Here is a 16147-nt window from a genome sequence, read left to right as displayed (position 1 = left end):
GGGTGCCGGCGGTCAGATTTGGTCTCGCCAGCTGCTTGAACCCTACCTAATGAGGTTCGTCAAATAGAGACATTTTCAAAATTATGAAAGTTGAGCAAGGGTAAAGTTGGAATAAAAGAATTATATTTGTATGGCCAAAATGTTCCAATCTCAAAATATCTCCGGATCTGCTTTGAACTAAAGGCCTTTGGAAGTATAATTGGATCTGCCAAAAACTCTCCAAAAAATTTGTCAAACGCCATTTATGTTTGTCCAAATGCTCTCACAATTTAATGAGGTCTTGAGTAACTTCTCCACTTGAGAAATTGGTCCGGTCATTTAACGAGAAGAAGAGAACTTTGCAAGTGTTGGAGTTGTCAGGGTTACAAAAAATGTGAAAAAGTTCTGTATACAAGGCCCTTCTGGGGTTTTCAATTGGGCTACATATTCGGACAATCTCAAGCAAAACCAAATTAAACGGGCCCGAGTAGAACACGACGGATTGATTGGGACCGTGCGGCGTGCTTCTCATCGCCATTTCTTGAGCTTCCACTGCGCACCCTCGCCGGGATCGCTAGTTGAACGGAGCCGGGGTAGTCGGCCACGTTTGTGGGCTCGATAGAAACAAGGTCAGCACGAAGTGAGTGGGTTGGGCTCAAACCGGCCCAATATCATCTTTGGGCGAAGAACATGGAGAGAACTGCCCGTCGGAAGAACAGATTAAAGAAAAACAGGTCAAATCATGGGCCAAGTGGTGGGCTCAATTGAAACAAGCTCAGCCCAAAGAGAGTGGGTTGGGCTCCAATCGGCCCAATATCATTTTTTTGTCATAGGCCCAATACCACTTACGCAGCGTCGTTTCTGGTGTCCTCCTCCTCCTCCTCCTTCTTCAGGCTTCGGTCGCAGATTTTCGCAGTTGCCGGCATTTGCTCCTCTCGCACGTCATCACCAAATTTTGAACGGTTGAGAACCGGCAACCGCCGATGGTAGAATTTATCCCGTCTCCACCACCGGCGCCGCCGAGATCTGCCACGGATCTGTTTTCTGACCCGCTCGACTCCCATCCCCTCTGGTTCAAGCCCTCCGCTTTCCTCTCCCAGGACTTCGACTCCGAGTCCTACATCTCCGAGCTCCGGACCTTCGTCCCCGTCGACACCTTCAGGTCCGAGCTCCAGAGCCACCTTTACTCCCTCAATTACGAGCTCATCGACCTCATCAACCGCGACTACAACGATTTCGTCAACCTCAGCACCAAGCTCGTCGACGTGGATGCCGCCATTGTGCGGATGCGAGCTCCGCTGTTGGAGCTGAGGGACAAGATTGAAGGATTCAGGGGAAACGTGGAGGGATCGCTCGTGGCTCTGCGCAATGGTCTGAAGCAGCGGTCGGAGGCCGCATCTGAGAGGGAGGTGTTGGAGCAGTTGCTCGACACTTTTCACGTCGTGTCCAAGGTCGAGAAACTGATAAAGGAGCTACCGAGCGTGCCTGCAGATTGGTCAAATGGGGATGTGAATTCGGCCGAAAATGGCTCCTCCATCAGTAACGGACTGTCCTTGAATCATGTTGCTGAGAATGGAACGAATCTAAGAGAGACTCAAAGCATGCTCCTGGAAAGAATTGCCAGTGAGATGAATCGACTCAAGTTCTACATGGCTCATGCACAGGTCTCTCTCTCTCTTTCTCTCTCTCTCTCTCTGTGCAAGGTGAAGTCTTGACAGATTTTTTGTTCTCATTGCTTTAGAGTTATGGAAAGATGTGACATTGTGGTTCAGATATCCAATGAATTTGGAATCTTTGGCCTTCAATTTGGGGTTGCTGCCACCGATAAACTCTCCATCACATCTGATACTATAACTTTGACACTGAATCAGGATAAAGCATAATTTTGCAGATTTACAGCGGCACTATTAACCACTTTATTAGCTCATAGGACCTCGGTCAGAGTTAGCTGCTGATCTAGCTTTTCGGAATTGCTTTCTTCTACCTTTTCACTTCTTTTGAACATTGTTGCAGATCTCTAGCCTATTGAATCTCCTCTTAGTTCTTGTGCTAAGAAGAGGACGAAGCTGAATTGGCTGATTCCGTGATGGAACTCTTTTAGTACGAGTTACTCACTTTGTGATTTCACGTGTGACACACAAACCTAGGAGATTGCTTGCTCTGGCACTTATGTTCATTGAACTTCTGGTTCTTAGTATATTTGCATGCGGGAGTAAAATGAACAGAAGTGTGCATAGTGCACAAGGAATGTCTTTCTAGTCTTGTTCTCCCCAAATCTAGGAATGCAATTAGGTTTGAAGAGGTAGTAGCCACTGCGTAATGCTTGTTTAAGATTTAATCCAAAATTGAAGCTTCAACTATGACATAAATGCTTCCCAATTCAACTGCATTGGCAGCTCTGATGGATGCTGGTTATTATCTTAATGTTGCAGTCTAAATTTCTTACATTGAAATCAGGTCCATTCATCTATGCTCCATTTCTACAAAAGAAGTAGAATTAATAGTTCAGCAGTAAGCACTTTAAAACTGTGGCTAAGTTATCTTCACATCACGTATTTTATAGCACCATGGCATTGAAAGCTGATACTTTATTTGTTCTTTCGCCTGCTTCTGTTGACTCCGTTATTTCATTTCTAGATGTTATACTTCCACTTATTCCTGTGTGCTAATGTTAGAGCAAGAAACAGAATTGCTTCATAATTGCACTTTAAGAGCATTTTTGCCCCTTTCTGACCCCCCCTCACCCCCAAAAAAATAAATAAATAAAATAAAATAAAAAATAAAAACATAGACTGAAAAATGGAACTTCTTTGAATTTCAATTGCAATAAGTATTTCTTCTGAGAGCTAAGTCGTGGGTAATGTGGAAACCCCTTGCCTTAATCCCGTCTTGAAAAGAAGTCAGAGGTGTTTCACTCAGCCCAGAAATTTCAAAAAAATCTGCTCAAGCTACCACAAATTTAGCAATTATTGCTATCTAGTTTAATAACTTTTGACACATCTAAAATCCTGCACTGGTAGAGCTTGCTGTTTCTTCCCTCCAGGTGTCCACAGTTCCCTCCCTACCAAATTATAGTGGAGAGTGAGCTAAGTATGTTTTATATTCACTCTTGTTTCACTGTTATTTTCTAAATGCAGCCCTTGTTGCTGTACCTTTCTAGATCCAATAGATACCTCCATAAAAGAAATCCCAGCACTATAGCTGTGTCCCATCTTTAAGTTTGTCTTCATAGTACCTCTGTGCATTAGTTCTAGTCCTTCTCTTTAAAGATTGGTTGTCACTGTAACTATAGGGTGCAGCTTCCATGCAGAGATACAATTTGTATGATGGAGTTGACACTGCAAATTCTGTACATCTATTGCTTGTCATGTTCTATGCTGTCTGCTCTCCTTTTTCTTATTTAGGTATGCTTTCTACTCATTCTTGTTTCTTTAATGCCAGTACAGGACCTACCTTTTGTTGAGAACATGGAGAAGAGGATTCAGAATGCCAGCCGGCTGCTTGATGCAAGCTTGGCTCATTGTTTCGTGGATGGGTTGGAGCATCAAGATGCTAATGCAATTTACAATTGCCTACGTGCATATGCTGCTATCGATAACACCACTAGTGCTGAAGAAATTTTCCGGACCACCGTTGTGTCTCCTGTGATACAGAAAATTATTCCATATGGACAGTCTGGAATGGCGGCACCAGGAGACGCGCTTGAAAGTGATTATCAATCAATTAAGCGAAGTATAAGAGAAGATTGTAAATTTTTACTGGATATTGCTTCCACAGGTACAGTCTGCCTTTGGTTTTCTATTGTTGTTTCTTCTCCTATCCGATCTTCTCTGATAACAGTTTGTTTTCTTGCTTGACCCATTGTCTCCTTGGTTTTCCTTTGGGTACCAAACCATATAATTCTGTCTTTATGGCTGCTGCACCTAGTTGTTTTATTAGATCACACCGACTGAATGTGAATTTTCTGTATGCTTGTTGGAGTGGACTGTATATATGCTTGTCAAAGGTCTCAAACATGGAGATAATCATTCTTCTACCACAAATCGACTTGTCCTGTGACCTCAATCCATTTCACGTCACTAGCATTCTTTCTGTGTGAATTCGGCCTCCCTTCTCAATGTTATTTTGTATCTGTTCATCTGGATCCTATAGAGTAAGTAGATTCTGATGTGTATTCTGTTGTTGCCATATGCAGAAAATTCTGGTTTACATGTATTTGATTTCTTGGCTAATTCTATCCTTAAAGAGGTTCTGGTTGCTATTCAAAAGGCAAAGCCCAGTGCCTTTTCTCCAGGAAGACCCACAGAATTCTTAAAAAACTATAAATCGAGTCTCGATTTTTTAGCTCATCTGGAAGGTAGGGCTTCCCTATTCCTTTCTTTTTAAATTCATACTAGATGCTAGACTTCAAAATAAATAATAAATCTTGAATTGATCTACTAAGCATCTTAATTACTCTGAGTAGACAGCAACTAGATTGCTCATTATTGCTGTAACATCCAATTGTCATGCAAGGCTACTGTCCATCCAGATCTGCTGTTGCTAAATTTCGTGGAGAAGCAGTCTATCTAGAGTTCATGAAGCAATGGAATATTGGGGTTTATTTTTCGTTAAGGTACTTACCACAAGCTTCACATCTTTCTTCTTTACCAATGTTCAGAGAATGACTTTTGACATTTCTAGAAAGGGAGGTCGCTGATATTATTACCTCAGATTTCAGGAGATAGCAGGGGCATTAGATTCAGCACTTACAACGACTAGTCTTATCCCACTTCAGAATTCAAGTCCTGATAAAGAAAGTTTGATGTTGAAGCAAAGTGTTACACTTTTGGATAGCCTAAAATCCTGCTGGAGAGATGATGTTCTCATTATTTCCTGCTCTGACAAGTTTCTGCGTTTGTCTTTGCAGCTCATTTCCAGGTCAGAAGTTAACTCCCTGTTTCTAGTACCATGTCAATCCATATATACAAAAGGTCTACATATACTATAGAGTCAAGTCCTTTTGGTAAATATTAAGTTTATCGTGAATTATTTTTTCATTTGATTGATGAGAATTGTACTTGCGCATTGCATGAGTTGATTAGTTTGTTCAATGCATTTCTCTTTATTCACTGCATAGATTTACATAACAGGTATTCTAATTGGTTGTCGTCTGGACTTGCCGCTCGCAAGATGGGTACTACAGGTTCCCATCCCGGATGTGAGTGGGCTATCGCTGCTTTGCCAGATGACTTAATCTATGTATGCCTTTTTTTCTTGATCTGTGAAAACTTTTCATTCCTTCAAGTCACATTTACTCTGTCAGTTGATAATCAAGGAGTAAATATCCATTATTTGAAAGAAGCTTCAATGGCATAGCTTATTTGGTTTAGTTCCTATTTGCTTTCAAGGATTATATTATTTTTCGATTTTCAGGTTATTCATGATGTTCGCTTTCTTGCAAGAGAAGTCGGTGGTGATTACTTGGGACTTGTGCTTCGGCTTCTCTCTTCATGCTCTGCCGAAGTTCGTAATTCTGTGAAAGACAGCATTTTGCAGGGAGGAAAATCATTGAACGACATTGTCCCTTCAATCATTAATGCAATTGTGGAAGCTCTTGTTGAGAAGTCTGTTGAGGTGCCTTGTCTTATTTTCGTTTTTAGGAGTACTTGAATCTGTTCTTTATTTCATGTTGAAGTCATCCTGACACACTAGTTGATATTTGGTGATTTGACTTGTAGAGATTTGTCATGTAGTATTGTCTAATCAAGTGCAATTATTCAAATTCAACTGGTTTATAGAAATTTTGAAAATATATAGGACTTAAGGCAGCTGAAGGGAATAACGGCGACTTACCGGATGACGAATAAACCTCTTCCTGTCAGGCATTCACCATACGTAGCAGGTGTCTTGCGTCCCTTGAAGGTATGTGCTCCCTTTTATATCTCTTCTACTCTGTTCATCTTATGCCGGCATTTGATGTCCCAGATGTATCTGTCTTGCCCCAAGTGTAATGGTTTCTAGCTGTTTTGATAACAATCCAGGACAAAAGAATCTTTAGTTTTTACTGGACAAAGCAACAATTTAACTCATGTTTAGATGAAAGAGATTGGTGTCCTCTCTTGTTGAACCTGTTATTTGAACTCAAATGGTGTCCAGGACCAAATGGTCTCCACTATGGAATCAAATTTTTGCTACATCTACATTATGCTATTTGATGCTGTTCACATCAGCAAAGTATACTTGCTTTCCTGTGCTAAATGTGTCGAATACAAGGTTTAGACATGAAAAGAATCTAAATAGTCTGCGTGGGGAAAGAAAAAATCATGTATGTGTGTGGAGTGGTGCATCGAGTTTTGGATCCATACATGCTATTTTTTTTTTCTCTCTAATTTTGTGGAGACATGCCTAAAATTGAAAAGGGATGAAGAAAAGGAGAAAAATGAGGAACAAAGACCCAGATCCACTGAATATCTAAGCTAATGGTCTCAATAAGCAGCAATTTTTGCATGCTTGTTGAACTGCTGATGTCATATGTATTTTTTCCGATTATGATTAGTTCCAAAGCAATTTCCGTGGCCTGTTAATGATAATGAAGCATAGAAGTTGCACACTAGTATGGGTTAATGATTTCCTTTGGGGAGAATAATATTTTTTGTTTTTGCATTTCTATCTTGATGTTTGGCTTTATGCATAAATAAGACAATTTTCTTCTGATGTTTTGTGGTGAACCTCTTATCTTGCAGACTTTCCTGGATGGAGAGCGTGCAAATGTATACTTGACCACAGATGTTAGGAATGAACTGATACTGAGTGCTGCCACTGAGGTTACTGGCCGCTACAATGAATTGGCCTCTGACCTTGTTAATGTGGTAAGTACTTTCTGCCGATGTTTTCCCCCTGGGATGTCCAATTTCACATGGTTGTTTTTCGAAGTAGAGATCAATCTTCTGTTTGTCAATAAAGGCTAGGAAAACAGAATCTTCGCTTCAAAGAATACGTCAGGGTGCACAGAGACGAGCTGGAGCAAGCTCGGATGTATCGGAACAAAATGTGTCCGACACAGATAAGATCTGTATGCAATTATTCCTAGACATTCAGGTTTGTCTCTATCTATCTAAAGTTTAATGTTGGTGAGTTGCAAGCAAATTATGATTACTGCCAAGCTTTTCTTGAGCAGGAGTACGGGCGCAACCTTTCAGTGCTTGGTGTTGAAGCAGCTGATATTCCGGCATATCGTTCCTTATGGCAGTGTGTTGCTCCCCCTGACCGGCAAAATGTGATCAGTTTCTAGATTATGGAGGAATTTCATTTTTGGGTGCAAGATTGTGTTATGTTGTGTAAAATAAGTTGCCTTTTTCACTTCATTGAGAGCAGCTTTTTGTGTATCTTTACTCGAGGAATTAAATACTTTCAGAGGGGAACAGTTTTGCACACTGGATGTTTTATTCCTTCGTATACAATGAAGATCGTTTAAAATCTTGTAGTAGCAACTGTCGGCATTTGTTGTTTGACAATGGAGGAAAATGGCTTCGCTAGTAGCGGAATACGTCGGAACGCCTTTCTTTGTCTCGGAAAACCTTCGAAGACAAACTTCTCACATGATTGATGGATCCGGCTGGTTTTGGTATGACCAAGTACTTTTGGACATGCACAAATGCAAGCTTTATGTATTCAGATTGCCAGTATTCACTTCTGTCAACTCAAAAAGCTTCTGAATTTACAAGAAAGATTTCAATCTACTCACAAAGAACGACCCTCTGTCCACAAATTAGAGGAGATCAAGCAGGACATACTAAACAAACTCGCTTTCGATCTCTCATCAATTCGATGAAGTCTGAACCCCCGTTGATGATGCAGGCTGCATCAAATGTAGGAGCTGGTGACTCATACAAGATTGTCAAAACTCATACATCTTCTGATGGCACGCGGTGGAACATCTGAGCTCTCTCCGTCAATTCCAAGCATCATCGACTTTTAGCCCTTGAGGTCAGGTCACTAGACCTACTCATCGATGCCGTGTTGCTTAAGATGGGTGAAAATTTGGTATGGTTGTCAGCCCTAGGAGATGGCATCTAAGGACCTTTTGGCTTCGACTTCAACATGCTGTGGGTTATGCCTTGATCGTGAGGGTGGCTGTAATGATCAAGTAGTCCAGCCTGACTGGTCCAAAATCTGTCTTGAAAGAACTGAACCAGCTGTATCTCCTTCTTGTGCTTGTAGTTGGGAAGGACACTGCCGTGATCAAGGGGCTCTTTTTTCTCCGTAAACGACGGCGATTCATGATTGAAAATGCTGCTTCTGCTCGCAGACAGAGTTCTGGTCGCAGGTGGGAAGCCAGCGAAGCTGCTCCGATGAGTCGGACTGCTTGCACCAGATGGAACGAAATCTGTCGGGAAAAAGTGTTCCTTTTCATGCTGATGATAAAAACATGCGAGGACAACACATGGAGGTATGGAAGGTTTAGCCAGCAAATCGAGATGCCTCATTGAGATGAATTTTCACGGGAGCAACTTCCAACATTCGAAGAACAGCAACTAAATATATCGTGTGATCATACTGAAATAGATAATTAGGTAGTACCTCCGTTGACGCTGAAGAAATCATCCTCAGAGCTGCATTCCTGCCACGCTTGTGCATCGAAAAACATCTCCTCGTTACTACCTGCAGCAATTGGAAAGTGGCATGCCATGAATGGATCCAGGGCAAGTCTGGCAGTGCATATATTTATGAATTCATCTTAGCATCTTGTAAAACGGAAGGCATGTATCTGTCCTAGCTACGCATCACTTGACATGATTCATGACAACAAAGTAATTCTCAAAGCTCCGGCATGCCTGTCCAAGGGGGCTACTTCTGTAAGAATCTTGAATTTGATTGATATGAATAGCTAGTGATTAGCAAATACTACTCTGTATGAGCCGAACCTGTACTGGTCCACGAAGTGATGGAATGCTGAGAACTGAGTTTGCGTTGGGCAGCAAAAGCCCCATCCAGCCGAGAAGGACACGGAATCAGGCGTTTCTCCGCCACTCTCCCATTAGCATCATCGTCTTCGACCGAAACACAGGCACCCATCAGCGACGAGAACTCCCTGAGCCCTCACTCGATCTGCCTCGACCGCAAAGAGCTGGAATCGGGTGGACAGAAAGCTTGGAAAACTGGTTCAAATTCTGGGTGCTCCATCGACATACCTGCACATCTCCATCACGGTCCACTCTAGACCGGCATCTATTATATAACTCTTCTTCTTCTTCTTCTTCTTCTTCTTCTTTAAAAAACAGAGAATTGTCTCGTCGTCTTTGTCGTTTGATTGGCGACTCTCTGGATGAAGGACAACGGGGTTACATTGTTAAACACGAAAGCCAGAGCATAATCCAGAATTAAATATGCCTGATTGAGGGAAATGAGATTGGTCGGATGCCGACGCAAGAAAACAAAGACCAGACCTCGTACTTGACTAATATAGAACACGGAGAGAACGTCATTTTCTCAGTTAAGTCATTTGAACAGATGGTTCCTATTCAGTTACCGCACTAAAAACCCGATGAACATTCAGAGGGATTAATGTAAGCCGGCGCCCAAGAGCACCATGGCTAGAATCTAAAATACAACAATGAAACAAAGGGCTTTGAGCACCCGATAGACTCTTTAAGTACTTCTCATCTATTGCCTTTGCATATCACTGGAAAGAGTCATATAATTCAACCCCACAACTAATTTGCCCAACTCTTAAATTTAAATATAGTTACTACGCATTTACTAACCGTTTAACTTCTCTTGTTTCCAAATGGAATGTATAGTTTTCGAAAAGTTTCGAAGTTTCGGACTGTCGACTAATAGGATTTTACAATCCGGATTGGAATTTTCAACAACTATAATCGCGTCCCGTAACTACTCCTTATATGAGGTTATTTGTGCATGCATGTCGGATAAGAGACTTGAGCATTATTTATAGAATTTTAGCCACAAACCCTCTCATCATATGTCGGGTATTACTCGACCCACACAAGTCAGGCTCATATTAGATTAATTAGTCATTTTATATTGAACCTTGGTAGACCAATCATTTAAAACAGTAAATGTCAATCTCAATTAACGTAGGCTACATCAGGAAAAAATTTACAATTAATTCCATCAAGAATTTACAACTTCATCTTCCACTAACTCTGACCTATCTTACTCGTATAAGCAACTGAGCACGGACATCGCCCTGCTTTGCACGTTCTCAGATTGAGACAATCTTGACAACTTAGAAGAAATCGTCACATAGACTGGTTCCCCTTTGACCGAGCCGATCGTATATCAAGAATTGATTGGTGTCTTAACAGGAGAAATGCCGATAAATCACTAAAAATAGGGTATTGGTAATTTCGTATAGAAGTTAGTAATTTTATCACGTAGCTAAGGTGCTAAAATAAATGTCGGTAGCTTAATTATCCAATTGGTAAGTTTTCGAAGTACAAAATAACGTCGACACTTCACAAAATCTGTTAATAACTTAGTTATGGACTAAACAGGACATCAACTCTAGATATGATTGCTGAAGATGATTTGTGACTGCTTCCGGTACCGTAGCTACGGTTATCCCTTTGTCGATGAATCCTCCTCAACTCAGTACGTAACTTATGTGCATGCTTCAAGTCAACCAATTATCGTCACAAATTATTTACTTTCAGTTAAATTCTGTCTTTTGGAAACTCATGATCGACAAGCTTATCAGGCATTCCGTGGATGGGTCATGTGGGTCGACCGTATTGTCATGGCCTGGTTTGGGGCTATTCGTTTTCTTCACGTGTGGGTCCAAATTTAGAGTCGGATGCCACTAATAGGTCATTAGTATTTGCGAATGTTTCCAACTCTGTCCTACATTTCAAATGATATTTAGGAAAAAAGTCCTGACCGACGGGTATATTTTGCACCGGTAATTGACTGACGGTTGGACGAGACAACCCGAGATTTTGACGAGTAGTTGAACGAGGGGGCAATAAAATTGTCTGAACTGGAAGTGTAGGAGAAACCTCATTCAAACGAAGCAAGAAGAGCAACTCACTAAGAACGAATGGTCCGTGTGTAATTCAATCATATGTACACTAAAATCTTACATCATCAATTCATCATAACCTTAAACTCATCGAAGCTGATCACCCCATCTCCATCAAGATCGAAGTGACCTATCATGGCCTCGCACTCATACACGCTCTTGGACTGCCCCAGCCTGGAGAGCATCCTCTTGAGGCTCTTGGGCGTGATGAACCCGCACCCCTCCGTCGCGTACATCCCGAAAGCCTCTCTCAAGTCGCCCACCTTCTCTTCCTCGCTCCTATTTTCCATGAAACCAACGAAGTCCTCCAAGCAGAGGAGGCCGTCCCCGTCCGAGTCCAGCGACTCCACCGCCACCTCCGCTTCCGTCAGGAGCAGCACTCCCCCTGTCAGGCCCACGCGCCGCCTCAGCTCTGAAGGCGAGAGCTTACCGTCTCCATCCTCATCGAAGCACCGGAACACACGCTCGTATTGATTCCCCGAGTCTCGCCATGTTACTATGCGCACCGAAAAGCGAGAGTAGTTACTTAGCTGTGGCCTGTAGCTAGGAAAGACGGAGAACTTACAGAAGAGAGATGGGAAGGCAGAGATGAGTTTTGGATGATCAAGCGTGGAGTTTATATACGAAGTATATGTACCGCGTGAGGCATGGGAAGAGAGAGTAACCGGGATAGAGCGTAGAAGTTACTCCGAGATTTCCCTTTAAAAACGAGTCAAGAGAGAGAGGGAGAGAGGAAGAAGAAGAAGGCGATGGGTTTGATTTGGCAAAACAAGGCTCCTAGAACAAAGGCTCATCTGGTCAACTGACTATACCTACCCCCACAAAAAGGTGCCTGCGTATTTCTATTGTCTCTTTTTTAACGCCTACGTGTGGATTGGTTGATCCACACGATCAACTGAAGCTTCGTGGCGGGAAGGTTTTGGGTGACTTTTAGCTACTTTTCAGGCTTCGAGATTACTTCAAATCCCTCTAGTTATTTTATTTCTTGAGCCAAATATATCAGTAACCTACTTTCTCGACTAGGACATAACAAGGTTGCTACAACTCATATTGGGACTAATGTCAAATTTGATGCCATGGATGTGACTCATCTTTTGAATTTTGCACTCTATTGATAATTGGTTGATAGTTTTAAATATCTCACCGTGGCGTAACTTGACAGCACTCATTCATAATTGTTTGTTAGTACATGAATGTGCCCCTCTACAAGTCACTTTGATGCAAGCCTTCGAATTCATCTCAATGTCAAGGGTGCATTTTTTCATTAGCTTTACTTCTTCTTTTTTTCTCATTCTATGTGGGACTTGATAGCTTTTTCTAATGCTCACCGAGCTGGTAACCCTTTAGATTGCCTCTCCATTATGGGATTATTTCTGTTTGGGCAACTCACCTATGTTGTGGTCTAGCGACGAACAAACCATTATTGCTCGTCGAGTATTGAAGCATAACATCGAGCTCTTCTTGCTGATACGATAACTTAGTTATTATGGTTGTAATGACTACAAGAAGACATGGAAGTGCATCATAGTAGCGGAATAGTCATTCATTGTGACAACTAAAGTGCTCAATAGCACATAATAACGTTTTTCATGAACGCATCAAGCACAATGAAATAGACTATCATTCATTCCATACCATGTTTTTCGTGGCACTATTCGACTTGCATTCATTGCATCCGCTAATCAAACTATTAATATCTTCATCAATACACATCCCCTTGGGGTTTTTTGGATCTTCTCTCCAAACTCATGCTGAATTCATTTAAGTCATATTGAGTTTGAGAGAGTGTTAGAGATATATTAATGGTACTATGTTGTGATAATATGTGGGCGTCACAGTTATTGCTAGCGATGTTCGTAATGGCCTTTCAAAATCCTAGCAATATCTCTGTTAGCAATTCGAAATGACATATCATGGGTGATTCAACTCCTTTCAAAACTTGAAGGTTACTGCAGATTTTTCTAGTTAATATCTTTCTCAAGCTAAATAAGCTATTGATCTTTTATTTGGAACAAAACTTGCTGGCAATAAAGTTGCTAGAACTCCCATCGAGACTCATGCCAAATTTGATGGACTCCTCTGTAAAATCCTACTCTCTATTGACTTATGGTTGGCAATGTTGTAAATCTCACTGCTACCCAACTTGATATCGTCTATGTTGTCCATATTGTCATTTAGTAAATGATCGTGCCTCGTACGACTCATTTTGTTGCAATCCTTCAAATTTTTCGCTATATCAAGGGCACATTATTTCATGACCTTCACTTTTTTATACTCATTCTACCTTGGAGTTAACAGCATATTCTGATACTTACCGAGCTGGTAACCCTAAAGATTGTCACTCCACTACGGGCTTCTATTTTTTTTTTTTTTTTGCACCTCGCTTATGTCATGCGTAGCAAGAAACAAACCATTGTCGTTCGCTCTAGTAGAGATTCAGATTATAGAGCTCTTGCCGATAGGGTGTCACAAGTTATTGTTGTTGTGACGGCTACTAGAAGACACAAAAGAGGGACATGATAGAAAAACATTCATTCATTGTGACTACTTAAGTGCTATCAAAATAGCACGTAATAATATTTCATGAACGCATCAAGTACAGTGAAATAAACTGCCATTTCATCCGATACCACTTTTTTGGTGGCACTGTTCGACTTGCATCCATTGCATCCATTGATCAAACTGTTAATATCTTCATCAATACATATTCACTTGGGCATTTTCTGGATCTTTTCTCCAAACTCTAATGGACTTCTCTTTAAGTCACATTGAGTTTAAGGAGGCGTTAAAGAGATACGTAGGATTATTATTGGGATAAAGTCGAATTGCACTCTCTCAATATAGGAGTCTCATTTGATAATTCACATAATATTACATTTTTCTCTCTTTCATCTGAATTCACAACTTGGTTACAAAGCCTAGGCTTTGCTTCTTTCGTGAGTGCGTTTATCCATGTTAGTCAAATTCCACGTGTCACTCCTAACTCGACTTGCATATGAGAGGGGATGTTGAAATGATCCACATCGCTTGACAATAGAGTTCATACGCTCTTTATATACACGTAATTTTTCTCTGCCTACCAGTTTAAGAATTTGGATATGATTTTCTAACTCAATTTATCATAAATTTCAAGTGATAATTTAAAACAAAATCCTGTCCGACTGGTATATTTTACACCAGTAATTGGCTGACGGTCGGACGAGATAATTTAAAGATGGGAAACCAGTCCCTAAACCTGTTAAGACAGTTTCCGACGATTTCTCAAATGAGTTGTTCAGATGGTGGGCAGTTGGGAAATTGTCTGAACTGAAGTGTAGGAGAAACCTCATTCAAACGAAGCAAGAAGAGCAACTCACTAAGAACGAATGGTCCGTATGTAATTCAATCATATGTACAGAGTAATCTTACATCATCAATTCATCATAACCTTAAACTCATCGAAGCTGATCACCCCATCTCCGTCCAGATCGAAGTGACCTATCATGGCCTCACACTCATACACGCTCTTGGATTGCCCCAGCCTGGAGAGCATCCTCTTGAGGCTCTTGGGCGTGATGAACCCGCACCCCTCCGTCGCGTACATCCCGAAAGCCTCTCTCAAGTCGTCCGTCTTCTCTTCCTCGCTCCCATTTTCCATGAAACCAACAAAGTCCTCCAAGCACAGGAGGCCGTCGCCGTCCGAGTCCAGCGACTCCACCGCCACCTCCGCTTCTGTCAGGAGCAGTACTCCCCCTGTCAAGCCCACGTGCCGCCTCAGCTCTGAAGGCGAGAGCTTACCGTCTCCATCCTCATCGAAGCACCGGAACACGCGCTCGTATTGATCCTCGAGTCTCGCCATGTTACTGTGCGCACCGAAAAGCGAGAGCAGTTACTTAGCTGTAGCCTGTAGCTAAGAAAGACGGAGAAATTACAGAAGAGAGATGGGAAGGCACAGATGGGTTTTGCATGATCAAGCGTGGAGTTTATATACGAAGTATATGTACCGCGTGAGGCATGGGCAGAGAGAGTAACCGGGATAGAGCGTAGAAGTTACTCCGAGATTTCCCTTTAAAAACGAGTCAAGAGTGAGAGGGAGAGAAGAAGAAGAAGAAGGAGAGACATGATTACTGCGCGGACGCAAGTTTGACAGAGGCAATGGGTGTTGATTTGGCAAAACAAGGCTCCTAGAACAAAGGCTTATCTGGTCAACTGACTAGACCTACCCCCACAAAAAGGTATCTGCGTATTTCTGTTGTCTCTCTCTGTTTTTTTTTCGTCTACGTGTGGATTGGTTGATCCACTTGATCAACTGAAGCTTCGCGGCGGGAAGGTTTTGGGTGACTTTTAGCTACTTTTCAGGCTTCGAGATTACTTCAAATCCCTCTGGTTATTATCTTTGTTGAGTCAAATATATCGCTAACCTACTTTCTCAAGTAGGACTCACTAATAACAAGGTTGCTATAACTCATATTGGGACTAATGCCAAATTTGATGCCATGGATGTGACTCCTCTTTCGAATTTTGCACTCTATTGATAGCTGGTTGACAGTTTTAAATGTCTCATTGCGGCACAACGTGATAGCACTCATTTATAATTGTTTGTTAGTACATGAACGTGCCCCTATACAAGTCACTTTGATGCAAGCCTTCGAATTCATCTCAATGTCAATGGTGCAATTTTTCATTAGCTTTACTTCTTCTTTTTTTCTCATTCTATCTGGGACCTGATAGCTTTTTCCGATGCTCACCGAGCTGGTAACCCTTTAGATCGTCTCTCCATTATGGGATTATTTCTTTTTGGGCAGCTCACCTATGTTGTGGTCTAGCGACGAACAAACCATTATTGCTCGTCGAGTACAGAAGCATAACATCGAGCTCTTGCTAGTACGATAACTTAGTTATGATGGTTGTAATGACTGCAAGAAGACATGGAAGTGCATCATAATAGCATAATAGTCATTCATTGTGGCAACTAAAGTGCCCAATAGCATATAATAATGTTTTCATGAACGCATCAAGCACATTGAAATATACTATCATTCATTCCATACCATGTTTTTCGTGGCACTATTTGACTTGCATCCAGTGCATCCGCTGATCAAACTATTAATATCTTCATCAAAACACATCCACTTGGACGTTTTTTGGATCTTCTCTCCAAACTCC

General features: G+C 41.6%; 3 protein-coding genes across 4 annotated transcripts; 1 reads left to right on the top strand and 2 right to left on the bottom strand.

Moving 5' to 3' along the window:
* Positions 1 to 873: 873 nt before the first annotated feature.
* On the top strand, positions 874 to 7437 carry LOC115741490 (conserved oligomeric Golgi complex subunit 2). The gene is made up of 11 exons (XM_030675425.2): positions 874 to 1643; positions 3426 to 3756; positions 4175 to 4336; positions 4495 to 4594; positions 4693 to 4899; positions 5112 to 5220; positions 5395 to 5595; positions 5779 to 5883; positions 6705 to 6830; positions 6925 to 7059; positions 7139 to 7437. The coding sequence occupies exons 1-11, from the start codon at positions 963 to 965 to the stop codon at positions 7250 to 7252; spliced, it is 2271 nt and encodes a 756-aa protein (XP_030531285.1). The 5' UTR covers positions 874 to 962; the 3' UTR covers positions 7253 to 7437.
* A 162-nt stretch (positions 7438 to 7599) lies between these two features.
* Positions 7600 to 9392, bottom strand: LOC115741491. 2 transcript variants are annotated; one of them, XM_030675426.2, is made up of 4 exons: positions 9153 to 9392; positions 8886 to 9078; positions 8542 to 8622; positions 7600 to 8347 (listed from the first exon to the last, which is right to left on the bottom strand). In XM_030675426.2, the coding sequence occupies exons 2-4, from the start codon at positions 9034 to 9036 to the stop codon at positions 8034 to 8036; spliced, it is 546 nt and encodes a 181-aa protein (XP_030531286.2). In that variant the 5' UTR covers positions 9037 to 9078; positions 9153 to 9392; the 3' UTR covers positions 7600 to 8033. The 2 variants fall into 2 exon arrangements, with proteins under 2 accessions (XP_030531286.2, XP_048136456.1); XM_048280499.1 differs by having other exon boundaries at positions 8886 to 9073.
* Positions 9393 to 11066: 1674 nt separating this feature from the next.
* On the bottom strand, positions 11067 to 15093 carry LOC115741492 (putative calcium-binding protein CML19). Its single transcript, XM_048281383.1, has 2 exons — positions 14430 to 15093; positions 11067 to 11466 (listed from the first exon to the last, which is right to left on the bottom strand). Exons 1-2 carry the CDS (start codon positions 14838 to 14840, stop codon positions 11068 to 11070), a joined length of 810 nt encoding a protein of 269 aa, XP_048137340.1. The 5' UTR covers positions 14841 to 15093; the 3' UTR covers position 11067.
* Between the last annotated feature and the right edge of the window lie 1054 nt (positions 15094 to 16147).

Source organism: Rhodamnia argentea, chromosome 6 (assembly GCF_020921035.1).
Source record: "Rhodamnia argentea isolate NSW1041297 chromosome 6, ASM2092103v1, whole genome shotgun sequence".
In the NCBI taxonomy this organism is placed as follows: domain Eukaryota; kingdom Viridiplantae; phylum Streptophyta; class Magnoliopsida; order Myrtales; family Myrtaceae; genus Rhodamnia; species Rhodamnia argentea.
This window is presented reverse-complemented; position numbering and strand designations above follow the sequence as displayed.